The sequence below is a fragment of the Gopherus evgoodei genome, chromosome 1, assembly GCF_007399415.2.
Source record: "Gopherus evgoodei ecotype Sinaloan lineage chromosome 1, rGopEvg1_v1.p, whole genome shotgun sequence".
NCBI classification, from domain to species: Eukaryota; Metazoa; Chordata; order Testudines; family Testudinidae; genus Gopherus; species Gopherus evgoodei.
The window spans coordinates 136,073,598-136,088,487 of NC_044322.1; the positions used below are offsets into that span (position 1 = coordinate 136,073,598).

Sequence of the window (14,890 nt, forward strand, 5' to 3'; positions counted from 1 at the left end):
ATTTTATAATTACATTAACTCCAACACTGAGACATGATCAACTACTGATTTGCTTACCTGTTCAGAATGCATTCACCATTCCCTAAAAAGGCACAAACAGCTGTAACACCAAGGAAAAACCCTTGAGGCAGAGACCATCTTTTTGTTCTGTGTTTGTACAGAGCCTTATACAATGGGGTCCTGGTCCATTACTGGGGCTCCTATGTTTTATGATATTACTATTAATAATAATAAAATAAACTACAGTTCCCTTAAATAAATGGCAATGCTTCTGTTCTGCTGTGCAGTTGTTCTTCCAGGCTGGCTGCCTCATTAAGAGGTCATTGTGATACCATAGATGAGATATAAGAAATATAATCATATTTAAGTGTGTGTGCAGAGGTGGGTAGAGACTAAAACTTTAAGGATAACATATGCATTACTGGAGGAAAAATAGAGAAATCCCGTCACATTATAAACCAAACCCTATTTTTAAAACAAAATGACACTTCTGTCAGTACAAAATGTACTACAAATAAGTATATGTACAGTAGTTGCTTATGAAAAGAAGTGAAACCAAGTGCAGGTAAAGGAAAACTTATCTTTGTTTTGGATGAGTGCCTTTTGCTCTGTAATGACTCGCTTGTCTGTACTGTTGTACTGTTTCTGTACAGCATTCTATAAAATACTGTTCCACCGATTCCATATCACATTCTAGTGAACTCTCTCATTTTACTATGTATTTTTTTATTTTTACTTCTGGCTTTTTCATGCTGTAGTTTGGTCCAACCTATGCTTTTCCACATAGAGTCCTGAAAATTCCCCACTGCTTTTGTCATCTTTAGATCATTGACCCTTCAGTGTCTAGCTAAGCTCCTCTAAGGTTCGTGCCAAGGCCCTGCTGGAATAGGAATGAAGGATGTGCTCAAAGTGAGCTAGCGTGATCACCATCTCTCTAGAGGGCCACCCTGTCACCTCCACTGACACAGCTACTCAGAAATCCACTGCCTCAAGCAATGGCTTACGAGATGGCTCTCAAACCTACATCTTTTGCACTATAATATGCAACACTGCCACTAAGCACTGAACCCCGGCATTTTCTTCAGATGGACTTTTGATATTTGCTTGACCACATACAGTATTCCTAAATTCCCTTGGTGGCACTTTGTACAAGTCTTTTTATAATGGCAGAATGTTTGATCTCCCTTTTTTGGCTGCACTGTTTCCTCACTATCTGAAACAGTTGCTAAAAATGTGTTTCCGTGAATGCAGTTTTCAGGGTTGTTCCAGTGTTGCATTATGTCATTCCTACTATTTTTGATCAAATACAATTCTCTAGCTAGCCTAAGTCTTGGTGGTGCTGATTGATTGTTTCATTGTGCAGAAATCACAATTCTCCTTAACTCCGAGTTCTTCATGTACTAATACTGTCATCTGTGAAATGCCATGGTGCCCTGTTAGAACAGGGGCCTTACTCAAGATTGGTGCTGCATTTAAAAAAAATGTCATGGACGATAACAACATTGAACACCTAACCAGAGGTCTGCAAAGACTCTGAAAAGCAATGGCCATGCTGGGCACTTCAGAAAGAATGTGCCTTTATTTGGGCATATGAAGAACATGACAATTTCTCTTCTGGTTCCAGAGATAGCTACCTACCACGACAGGCTAGAGGATACATTCTCCTGACATAACCATAGCCGTATAAGTCAGCAGAACTTTTGTATTTGTATAAAAGTTTTGCAAGCAGCTTTTTGTCCTTCTCCTTTTCACATGCTCTACTATGTGTGAAGATCACAAACTTTTTTGTAATTCCCTGAAGGCACCTGATAGTTGCAGAATGAGAGCCTGAGTGTAACACTTGACATTGAAAACAAAAAATACTCAGAGACAAAGTTTGCCTTCTTGTTATCCTGTATTTACACACTTCTTCACTTGGAGCATTTGCCGCACACTTTGCATACACTTGCATGTATGTCTCCCAAGTGAAGGCGTATGATAATTCAATAAACAAATCATTCTGGTAGCTCCTGTCTTTAGTAAAATCATTTTGCTCTTCCAGACTGGTCATACTGAAGTTGCTTTTTCAGTTTGACAGCGTCATAGAGTCTCAGCTCCTTTTGTTAATGGTGGACCCAGATATGTGGAATGACAGTAAAATGTTTTTGCAGGCCTTAAACCCAGTCTCTATGTACTTGTTCCTAAGTAAAGAAACTTAAATAAATAAATAAATATATCAAATCAATCCATCAAAGTTCACATAGCATTTCAAACGTCTCTATTCTCTGCTCAGTTCGGCACCTCTATAACTGCCTTTAGGGCGTATTTGTATGTGTGTGTGTTTTCTGATGGGGGCACAGGATTGTGGGATTGGTTCTTTTAGTAACAGCTGTCACAAACCTCAAGCAGACTTAGGCTTTGGCTACACTTGAGAGTTACAGCACTGGTGGTGGCTTTACAGCGCTGTAACTTACTCCCCGTCCACACTGGCAAGGCACATACAGCGCTGTATCTCCCTGGCTACAGCACTGCATGTACTCCACCTCGACGAGAGGAATAAAGAGAACAGCGCTGGTGCTGCAGCGCTGGGGTGCCAGTGTAAACAGTGATTAATCTTACTACACTGTAACTGACCTCCGGAACCTTCCTACAATGCTTTTAAGGACTGATAACTCTTTGTTTTGTTGTGATGCCTCTGTTTGTTTTGTTGTGAACTCCTGGAGCTGCTTATCTAAAAAACAAACACAGCTACTGTTTGCTGTGAATGAGGCAGGCAGGGGGATCCCTTTGGAATGTCCACAGCTAGTGTTTGCTTGAGGAGAGAAGCAGCACGGCCGGCGAGAGGAGGGGAGGGTCCATTTCGGAGCAGCTGCTTATCTGGTCGGTGAGGAAAAAAACGAAGAAGGCTATTTGCATTTAGTGAATGAGAGATGGGTGGGGGAAGGGGTCGGAACTTGCAAGGCAGGGATCTGACACAGTGTCAGCTCCAAAAATCCACACTCTGTCTCCCCCATGCTCCCTGTCACACTCCACCCCACCCCCCTCTTTTGAAAAGCAAGTAACAGCCACTTGAACGCTGGGATAGCTGCCCATAATGCACCACTCCCAACACCGCTGCAAATGCTGCAAATGTGGCCACAACAGTGCGCTGGTAGCTGTCAGTGTGGCCACACTGCAGCGCTTTCCCTACACAGCTGTACGAAGACAGCTTTAACTCCCAGCGCTGCACAGCTGCAAGTGTAGCCATACCCTTAGGTACAGGAAAATCTTTTTGTCACTTTGGCAGTAAGAGAGAGATTCAGAAGATAGTTAAGGCATTAGGGGCTCCATTCATTTAAGCAGGTGGACTCAAGTACATGCTTAGTGTTTGGTGAAACAGGCTCTAGATTAGTGGTACATACTAGGATCAAACTTAGATCTAAACTATATGTCATGTTTATGCATGGGAAAGAAATAGTTTTTAAAACATTACAATGTAGGTGAACAATATAATCCTGCAAAAAGAACAGGAGTACTTGTGGCACCAGAGACTAACAGATTTATTTTAGCATAAGCTTTCGTGGGCTGAAATAAATGTGTTAGTCTCTAAGGTGCCACAAGTACTTCTGGTCTTTTTGCGGATACAGACTAACACGGCTGCTAGTTTGAAACCTGTCAATATAATCCTGAAGCATGGATAAGCGATTTTATAGTTTCTGTACCTCCTGTTATCTGGCAGCGTAAAGGAAACCTGAAATTCTCTTCACTACGTTGCATGTGTTCTGTGGATAACTAATGGACTCCTGCCTAGAGAACTGTCCAGCCAACACTGTTAAGAAGCAATAATTCAAGGTTTTTTCACCCTTAAAGTGGTACATTCAAGCTCTTAATATTATCATATATGCATTATTATATCCTCCATCACTGGAAGCTGAATTCTTTATCATGTCATTTGTGAGTAGTTGTACTGTTTCTATGTAGAGCCACCTGTCTTCTACAATAGCACTGCTCCTCTTCTCGTAATCACTTAAAATAGTGCAAAACAACTACAGACTGTATCCCAAATTGTCAAAAATACTTACGGTACATCAGGCTGACAATCAGTTGAAAACAATCTCAGTTTTCCAGTTCCTCAGAGAGGTGTAGATCATGCAAGTTGAAGGGAGTTTGGCTCCATCTCTTGGTCTGATGCTGAGGAAAGCACCGTGACTTGTCTGAGCACCCCATGTTGGACAGTGCATGGAACAACATTGATATGGATAACAGAGAACACATCGCCTATCTCCAATGCTGCAGTAAACGTGCTAATTGATTCCAGACATCACAAAGAAGGCAGGGCTATGGCCAGCAGAGCCGGTCAGACATGGAGGGGTGCAGGCACTGTACCTTCTAACAGGTGGTGCCTCTGTAGATACAATGCCTCCTAGAGCTCCTACGCTGGCAGGGCACTTGCCACTGACCTAACACAGGGCTGTACATTCAAAGCACAACTGAGCCTATAATGTTTTATGGCTTTGGTGAAATTTTTAACATCTTGAGTTTTCTATGGCTACTGTTTTTAATTTGCTGTCAAATCACGATGTCATTGACTTTGCTGTATTCCACAGCTTATGTGCTTTAATCACAGGGCTAAGCGTTGCAGCAAGAGGGGTTTGATCATGACGTCGAAAAAATAGCATGTTCATGGATACTTGACTCCGTTGCTCTTTCGGCTCCAGGGTAAAATATAAGGTGGTGGAAGTTAGCAGTTTAGGCACATTCTATTTGATAGCTTGGTCAATATTAAAAGCTTGTTGTTTTTTTAAAGTTGGTACCTAACTGGTGGCTAGGTGTCTGGGTTTGTACTGTTGCTGGTAAACATATTACATCATGAAACCTATATGATGGCAATTAATATGCTGAAACAGTTTAATTCTCTGCTCCCTGTAAATTATTTGGCACTGACAAGGTTTTTTTTGTTAATTAGTTCCTAAGGTTAAAGAGGCAGCTGCCTTTGGTCCTGTCCTGGCACAGAGAAAAGTTCCAGCATCAAAACCAGAGCAGGAAGGTAAATTATTATTATTTGCTACAGTATTGATTTTCTTCGCAGTGTTTGTTTTCTTGGCACCCTTTTCCCCCCTACCTCTCCTGTTTCAAACCAAGCTTGTGGCTGCAGAGAACACCAGTAGTGGCTGGGAATTATAACACATGGCACTGCAACTTTGCAGTAGGCAGAACATAAAAAAGGATGGGAGGGACCTAGGGTCAACAGGACCCACTCTGTATGTGTCATAAACTGATCATGGTTGATTTGACCACCTGATTTTCACCTGTTCAGCGCTCTTGAGGAAGGTGAAACCAACTATCCAGAGCTGGCTCCAGGCACCAGCACAGCAAGCAGGAGCTTGGGCTGGCCATGTACAGCTCTTTGGCAGCAGGGTCCCTCAGTCCCTCTTGGAGGGAAGGACCTGCAGCTGAATTGCTCGCGAAGAATGAAACGGCGGCAGTAGAGCTGCCGCCGGTTGCAGCTTTTTTTTCTTTTTTTTTTTTTGGCCGCTTGAGGAGGCAAAAACACTGGAGCCAACCCTGCAACTATCAGTTACAAACATGATGTGGGCATACTGGGGACACCAGGAAGTTGAAGATATTTAAGGGCCTGATGCTGAGAGGTGTGGAGAAAGCTCAAACCCATGTGGTGGGCTAGAGGGGTTGCAGGAAGGCAACTACATACTAAGTGCTGCACAGGTCTTGCTGCGTAGCTGGAGGAAAGGTCTCCTGTGGAGCTATTGAGCACTCAACGCAGTTACTTAGGCTGGGCAGCGGGATGAGAATTTGGGGCTAGCTGAAGTTTGAGTGTCTTTCAAGGGTAGGATTTGAGTAAAAAATAACCCAGTGACATTTTACCAAATCTTAAAAATGAACAAAAACCCACCATACTTTTTGTCTGAGAACAAGCATGAGACATTTCAGCCCAAATGATAATATTTTTTCCAGAAAGCTGTAATCATGTGAAAATGGGCATTTACAGTAATGATAAGCACCAGAGATAATGCCTTCTGAATCCTCTCTCTCAGCCCCATAATAAAGTACATTAAAAGAACTGGAATGGTTTAATTTAAAGCCACAAAAGTTAGGAAACTCAGAGGAATGGCTGATACACTATTCTGAATCTGGCCCACTGTGCTTGTATACTGCATTGTACAGTGCAGTAATTATTTCATTTCTTTTAAGTTGTACAAATTACAAATACAGAATTAGAAAGTCTATGTTGTGTGACAAACAATATGGTCTTTTTGGTATGCCCTAAAAGTCAATAGATTAATGCTATTTCAAACCAAGTGTTGCGTGGGGAGAGAGTTACAAACTCAAGGGCCCCTCACAGAGGATGTCATGGCTATCTTTTAAATGGAAAGAGCTGATCAAAACTGCAGCAGTATCCTATAACGAGAGAGGTAGTTTCTCAAAATGGCAGGTCCCAGGTCATGCAAGGCTTTTTAGCTCAAAACTAACACTTTAAACTGCACCAGGAAACCAGCAGTGAACAAAAAACAGAATGAAATCATGTGCAGGTGGGAGACTCTTTTAGTTACTAACCACTGCAGATAATATTAAGAGTTAAGGTACGAATTGCTACATTAATTCTAAATGTTATACCTTTATGGGGTTTAATCTAGGTCAATACTATTTGAATGCAGATATGGGATAATTTTATTACCTATTCAAACATAACTTCATAACAGAGTCACATCATAATAAAGGGTATTCCCTTTTTTCTCTTTTTCCTCAAATGATGTTTTTCAAATTTTTCAGTTGATTGCAGCTTCAGTGAAGGGATTTGTAACTGGAAACAGGATACTGACGATGACTTTGACTGGAATCCTGCTGATCGAGATAATGGTATTGAAAATACATACTGTTGCTAAGATTTAATTTTATAGTTTCTACATATGCACCAACTTTCACCTTTCCCCAGGTGTGCTCCATCCCTGCTTTGCCCCAAGTCCCTACCCCCATTCTGTCTTTTCCCACAAGGCCCCACCTTTGTTCTGCCTCTTCCTGCCCCCACTGCACCCCTCCCCGCTCCTTCCCCTCAGCACCCCCTGCTCCTGTGCCTCCCACCCACTGCCTAAGAGCTGACTGGCGGCAGACAGGAGGCATGGTGGGGGGAAAGGAGAGGAGCTGCTCAGTGAGGCCCACCAAACAGCTGTTCAGGAGGTAGCTGGTAGGTGCTGAGCACCCACTATTTTTTTCCCATTGGTGCTCCAGGCCCGGAGCACCCATGGAGTTGACGCCTATGAGTTTCTAGTCCAAAAATAAGAAACTGGATGTAATCAGGTGTTGGAATTCCAATCAGTGTTTTAGGTTTGGTGGGGAAAAATGCAAAACATTTTAAAAAAAAATAGAAAGAGGAGGGTTTTTTGGATGAGTGGGAAGTTGTTTTAATCTATTTTGGGGCAATGGATACTTCACAACCTATTTCAGCACAACTGAATTTAAAGAAAAGTAGTAAGAGAGACAAGGTCTAAAAGACAATCTGTACAGTATTGGAGATGTCAGTTGAGACTTTCCACAGACAGCTAGGGAATTTAACCACACATCTCCCCTTAATTTCAAGTTTATAGTCACGTTTATTGAAGACAAGTGACTGTGGTAACAGTTCAGAATTGCCAAACACTACAAGTTAAGATAGCAAAGAGTAAGAGTATTCCACTCCTGACAGAGAGATGATGGTAGGGTACTATTCAAAACCATATAGACATATAACGAATATTATTCCAGACCCTGGTAAAACATGACAAAACATTCTGTGAGTGCTACATGTGATTATTGTTCTTGTATTCAGATAACAAACAAGCATGGCTGAAAACGTTACCTAAAGTGATTAGATATATTCTTGTTGATACAAAAATATATTGCAGAAGGTATCGCAACAGGGACCAGCTCACACTGTTGATGTCCTATTGCTCCATGTTATAGGGTCCAGCCACAGAGCAAGGCCCACGTATACAGAAAGGTCGTGCTTGCCAGTGCATGTGGCTAGATTATGGTGCTGCTGGGCTTGGTGGAAGTTCTGGAAGAGCCTTCCAAGGGGAGCAGTGGGGGCAAAAGACATATCTGGCTTCAAGACTAAGCTTGATAAGTTTATGGGGGGATGGTATGATGGGAGAGCCTAATTTTGGCAATTAATTGATCTTTGACTATTAGTGATAAATATGCCCAGTTGCCTGTGATGGGATGTTGGATGGGATGGGATCTGAGTTACTACAGAGAATTCTTTCCTGGGTGTCTGGCTAGTGAGTCTTGCCCACATGCTCAGGGTTTAGCTGATTGCCATATTTGGGGTGGGAAGGAATTTTCCTCCAGGGCAGACTGGCAGAGGCCCTGGGGGGGGTTTACCTTCCTCTTCAGCATGGGGCACGGGTCATTTGCTGGAGGATTCTCTGCAACTTGAAGTCTTTAAACCACGATTTGAGGACTTCAATAGCTCAGACATAGGTTAGGGGTTTGAAAGAGGAGTGGGTGGGTGAGATTCTGGGTCTGCTATGCAGGAGTTCAGACTAGATTGTCATAATGGTCCCTTCTGACCTTAAAGTCTATGATTCTCTCTTGCAATGGCCTTTCTCTGTCTGGGGCTTCTGACCTCCGGCCAGGTCAGTCCCCTTCTAGGGTATCCAAGTTCAGCTGTAACTGGCTTCTCTCAGCTGGCTTCTTCAAAGTCCCTTTGCCTGGCTCCCCTGGTCTGGCAACAAAGTCCTTCCAAATCAAACAGAACTTCATTCTCCTTTTGCAGAGCAGTAGGTCCCAGAGCTTGTCCCACAGCCCCTCAGTAGAACTCCAAAACTACAAACAAGATTAAACATTACCCAACATCTTTCACTGCTCTCTAGGCTTGAGCCTCTCATCCCTTTTGGACTCTTCTTCAGCTCTCTGTTCCTTATGAACACTGGCCCCAGGACTGCCTCCCTGGATCCTGTCCCCTTGTTCTGGAGCCCACCACAGGAATTAGTTCTTGTCCTGTGGCTTAGCTCTTCAGCCACAACCAAGCTCAACTGTTCACTGCCACAGCCAGTCCCTGCCTGCTCAGCTTCCTCCCTTTTAAAGCCCTACACCCAGCTCAGGTGAGGCAGGATAAGGCTAATTATGCATGGCTGGCTAGCCCCAGGGCCTCTTGGCTCTTAAACGGGCAGGACAGGCCACTCCGTATGTTTACCCTGAAATAAAAGACCCATGCCACAGCCACAACTGACTTGGGTCAGATGATTTGGGCACTCAGGCTGGGGACTGTAAAACTGGTACGTAGCTGTTTGGGCTCAGGCTGGAACCCAGGCTCGACACTCTCCCTTCACAGGTCTCTGAGCTTGGGCCCCAAGCAGAGCCCAAATGTATACATGGCAGTTTTACAGCCTTTCAGCCCAAGCCTTGTGAGCCCGAGTCAGCTGACCCAAGCCATCTGTGGGGGGTTTAATTCCCTGTCACACACCACAGTTTTCACTCTGGACATTCTCTTCCTTGTATTGATTGGCCATTTGGTACAGCTATCTCCCATGCTCCCCCTCACAGTCTCCTTACCTCAGCCTTTCTCCACTTGGCCTTCATATCCTCGTCCTTCCTTCCCTTCCTCTTTCCCCCTCACCCTTTTCCCTTCCATGTCCCTTCTCCCTTCCTGTGCCTTTCCATCTAGCTAATTCCCTCCCAGGAATACCTCATCCCAAAACAATGGAACTAATATGATGTTTGCTCCCAATCAATCACTCTGTTTGCTTTGCTCTTGTGTTCAGTCCCTCTTCCCTATTTTTTGTCTGTCTCATCTATTTAGATTGTAAGCATTTTGGGACAGGGACTGTTAATTACTCTGTTTGTACAGTGACTAGCACAATCAAATTCCAATGTTGTTTGATCCTAGGTATTACCATAGTAAATATCATCAATAATGTTAAGAAGGAGAATATTCAGAGTCACTCAAAACAAATTTTGGATGTTTCAGACTGTTTACAATACAGAGAGCGATTAACTGCTGTGCTGAGTCTTTATTTCCCTTGAAACATATAAGAAAACAAAATGCAAGTTTGTTCAAAGAATTGGTGTAAGTATAGACAAAAGATTAGGCTATCTAATCCATCCTTCTAACAGTACAGGATTGTTCCCTACTTAGTATATTTGATGCTGTTTTTTGTAGGCTAGATTTTAGTTATTTAAGTGATGAAACTTGTATTTATTATTGTCTTGGCAAACTGTTATTCAATTTGCTAAGAAAAATATTTCACAAAACGCAACAAAACATATAAAGATGTCTGTTTCTTCCCCTCACAAGGTGACGGATATTATATGGCAGTTCCAGCCTTTGTGGGGCACAAAAATAATGTTGGCCGTTTGAAACTTCTTCTGACTGACCTCAAGCCGAAGAGGAACTACTGTTTGATTTTCAGTTATCGCCTTGCTGGAGACAGGGTGGGGAAACTCAGAGTATTCCTGGGCAGCCACAGAAGTGCTCCTGCCTGGGAGCAGAGCAGAGGAAAAGATGAAAGGTGGAAAACTGGAAAAATAGAAATGCTTCAGGGAGCAGAGACTACTAAGAATGTAAGTAAAGACAGAAACCAGTTACAATAACACAATAGCTTGCATTTCATCCTCACTGATTTTTAAGCATCCTATAGACTGTTTGGTAGGTATACCAATTACCAACTATAAAAGCCACCTCCAAGTTAGAAAATGGGAGGCATTCTATGCTAGCAACACAACCAAATAATTTCTAGGAGACAAAAGAAAGAATAATATTTTCTTGAAACTTCATCTTCATGGGCAATTTAACTAGAGAGAATTTAATTACCTGAGTTGCTCAGGATGTTAAGAATAAGAACTCTATCATTTTGTGAAAGTTCCATCAGATCTTTAATTATCACAACTAGTTGTGGCCTCTGATTTATGTCTCAGTGCAAAAAAAAAAAAAAAAAAAAAAAAAAAAGGTATAAATATGTGCACTGAGAGATTGATTTGTTACTTCCATCACAACTGCTTTTAAAGATTGAACTATGGCATAGGTGGCGAAGGATTAGAGTTTTCAGTCTGGCTTGTAACATTTCCTGATAATTTGATGGGGTGTGCAGAATGACCCTCATCATCAGATACCCTGGGTTTTGGATGTTTGCATGAATGCCCTTTAATCAGGGAGGGAGGGGGGGAAGCTATCTAATGCAGATGCAGTCCTCAGTGCTAGTCCAGAGCCTGTATCCAGTGTGTGTTGACATGCTTACTAGTTTTGTCTTCTTTAGTTAAGTTCACGATACATGTGGTGGTGCCTCCACTCCTGATATTGCATACACACAGACTTGCTTCCTCCATATGACACAAATACACTAGGGGCCAGATTCTCTGACCATATAAGCAGTGTTCTGTGCCAGACTGGAAGGGATGTGACTTTAAAGGTGAGTTTATCCCTCCTTTGCAGCTCCTAGTTCCTGCGGCTGGTGAGGAAATGGGATGGTCCTGGGAATTAGATAGATCAGCCCAAACCCCATATCTCCAAGGGGCTATTCTGGCAGCTGTGGATCATTGGAATACCCACCAGTCCCAATATGGACAGGAGATGGGTGGTGTAAAGTTATTTTCCCAGCTCTCACTACCTTGGGATTCTCTTATTTAAAAAAAAAAAAGAATCCGGAGGTAGCCAATTAAGCCAGCTTTCCAGCTGCTTTGCCAAGCACAGGCCAGAACCTACTCCAAGAATTGCAACAGGTATAATTGCGGTTTCCTCTTGACACTTTATGGTCAGAGTCTCATTTAGGTCAAGGTCCGTTTACACAGCTTTGGAAGTGTAAAGGGCTTTAATGAGGACATTTCATCCCTGGCCACTTTAAAGCCCTTTTGCACTATCAGGCCCTAAAATACTAAGACCCAGATCCTGAAAGGTATTTAGGCTTTTAATTTCAATTGATTTCAGTGGAACTATTTTAGTAGAAGTTAGGAGCCTAAATACCTTTGAGAATCTGGGCTTAAATACCCTGTAGATAAGCACAAAGAAATATCTAAAATAAATATTTCACTCAATAACCAAACTCACAATTGTAATGTCTGCAAAGAAAGGAATACACACAAACATCACATATCAGTAACTTATATATTTGTTACTTTATTATGATGTATTCTTAGTTTTTTGAGAGAGACAGCATTTTGTTTGTACTATGACAATAGTAAATTCCATTATGAGAATCAATTTGGGATTGTAGATTAACACAAAGGACAATCAATCTTGCTCTAGTTCAGATATTATCAGAGTTATAAAAAGATCAAAGATGTAAGTGGGTAAATCTTCCTAGATAGTGACAAGAATACAACTTTTAGTGGATACATCATCTCAAACTAGTTAAATAACTTTGTTTCCTCTTTAATAGTGGATAAATGTTCACATTTGCTACCTTCTCATAATTAATGCTTTTCCTTTCTTATATCAGATCATTTTTGAATCAGAACGTGGGAAGGGCAAAACTGGAGAAATTGGAGTGGATGCTGTAACTTTGGTTTCAGGCTTGTGCCCTAAGGATCTCTTGACAATGGATAATTGAGCTTGTTATTTCTATTCCTATTTTAATATTTGCCTTACTAGTACTGTATTTTGTTACATTGTGACAGGTGAAAATAAATCTGGAAAATATCTTGAACTTTAATGCAATAATGCAAACTGACATGCACGAAGTGTGCAAAATACTTTTAAGCACACATTTTTCTATCAGATATGCTAGTACTTGCTTTGAGCCTAGCACTACTGTATTCTATAATTCAAGGTAAGGGCTGATAACGTATGGAGCTATTTGTCTTGCTTTTCTACAGTATGTATGCTTTGTTTACATAAAATTCCTTTTTAATGATGTCTTTATGGCTTATATTCCACTTTGTCCACTTCAAAGGAGCACAAAGCAGTATTTAAGAGAACTTTATCATCGCTAATAATATTTACATGGCCCGAGAACAACTTTTTTCCCCTAAGTGCCTCAACTGTGATTATTAACAATATAACATTTTATCTCAAACTGTAATATTTATGTTTTTAAGTGTTTTTAGGAGATTCAATAGTCTTCACTGTGTTACCTCTTGTGTAGTCATTTATACCTCTGTAAAAAGGGTGTCAAACTCTATACAGTGGCATGGCACTCCTTCTGGTTGGGTGTGTCCACAGTTTGTTTTTTTTTAAATAGTCCCAGCCCTGGTATTGGGCCATACCCCCAGGACTTCCCCCTGCAGGCAATGGTTTCACCCTCTTGATCGACTCTGGCTCCAACTCTCCTGTTGGGCCTCTTAGCTTTTCAGATCTCCTTCTGGGGGTTTATCGCTGTCCAGTTGTAAGCCACTTCACCTAGTTGCCTAAGGGGGGGATCCAGGCTCACCCACTACTCTAGTTCCCAGCCACACACCGCCCTGTCCTTTTAACCGCTTTCAGTTCCCTGGGTCACTTCGTCACAGCCCCAGGCTTCACTGATGCCTCACCCTTAGCTCAGGGGTCTTCTAAGTTCAGGCCCAGCAGTCAGCCAGGAGTTTTTCCTTGCTCACCTGGTCCCTACCAGCAGTGAGCTGTCCATGATACTGCAGTTCCCTTTAGCCACCTGGGAGCACCATTTGAACTCCACTAGCTGCAGCAAGGAACTGCCTTTCTCTGGCACTGAAGCTCCTTTTTATATGGCCCTCCTGGGCCCTGACTAGCTGCTCCCTGTAGCCTCTCTGATTGGCTGCTTTCCCCTATAGCCTCTCTAGCCCACTTGGAGGACCCCTTCCACTGCTCCTTTCCTGGGAGGGGTGTGACAGGACCCTGAGGCCTCCAGCAGGGGGCCTCTGGGCCTCGTCCACCCAATCACAGCATACTATTCTGATTTTTACAACCACATTGTACTCACTTTGCACTGGTATGAGTGATTATACAAAGGTGCAAGGCAGTGAAGAAATCAGGCACAATGTATTTTTCAAGTGAAGTAATAGTTTTGGTGGCTTTCCAGCATAAAAATGTGAAGTCTGTAATTTACATATCTAGAATATATGAAATCCATTTTCATCTCCATTCGCATACTTATTTGCCACTAAATGGTTGGCAATTAACATGAGCATGGAGGAGAGAATATCTGATTTTGTTAGCCTGTACAGATTTCTTACATTTTAATATGTAGCTCTAAAATCTGCTCTATAGTAAGGATAGAGGGAAGCAGTGTTTTCCTTAAATGGATGGAAACAAGTTTCCAAGTGGAATCATGTATTTTATGTGTGTAGTCATTGCTAATAAAATATGTGAAAAGTACACTTGTGTTGAGTAAGGTTTCTGAGCCACAGATATTGCTGCTGGAAATAATCCTCATGTATTTCCTCTAATTTATAAATATCTATGTTCATCTTTAAAAGTTTATACTTACATGAAAAAAGGAATGTCAAATGTTACACACAAAACCCCCCCAAAAACCAAAATGACCAAAAGATGATCTGTCACTGATGTCTAATCTGACAGAACACTAGTATCTTATTATATATTGTCTCCAGGGTCCACAGGAAGACTAAACCCTTTCACAGTCCATTGTCTTTGCTAATGGGCCATTAGCCCTGTCTGGCTTTTCCACAGTTGTACCTGAAGGGCTGGTTGGAGTTGACACCCAAAGTAACATTTGTAATACAGATACACAGTTAATATTCTTAACTTCAGGTACAGAAATTATACAGGCATACAAATTGGATAATCACATTCAGTAAATCATAACCTTTTCAATGATATATTACATGGGCCATCTTGCATAAAGTTAGGTCATTTATATCATAAGGATATTTTCACAAAGAATATGGAGAGAAACGTTACAATGGTATTGCACTCTTACTTCTGCGCTGTTGCCTGCAGAGCTGGGGCCTCAGTCAGCAGCTACCACACTCTGGCCGCCCAGCTCTGAAGGTAGCAGAGCAGAAGTAAGGGTGGCATACTATGTTATTG

At 42.0% G+C, this 14,890-nt stretch overlaps 1 protein-coding gene across 1 annotated transcript in view; it reads left to right on the plus strand.

Moving 5' to 3' along the window:
* The window catches only part of EGFL6 (EGF like domain multiple 6), a 65,664-nt gene extending 51,527 nt beyond the window's left edge, over positions 1-14,137 (plus strand). The window contains exons 9-12 of the mRNA XM_030551994.1: positions 4,925-5,005; positions 6,748-6,834; positions 10,250-10,515; positions 12,387-14,137. Coding sequence (XP_030407854.1) covers positions 4,925-5,005; positions 6,748-6,834; positions 10,250-10,515; positions 12,387-12,497 — 545 coding nt within the window. The 3' untranslated portion in view covers positions 12,498-14,137. The remainder of the gene's footprint in view (positions 1-4,924; positions 5,006-6,747; positions 6,835-10,249; positions 10,516-12,386) is intronic.
* The last annotated feature ends 753 nt before the right edge of the window (positions 14,138-14,890 follow it).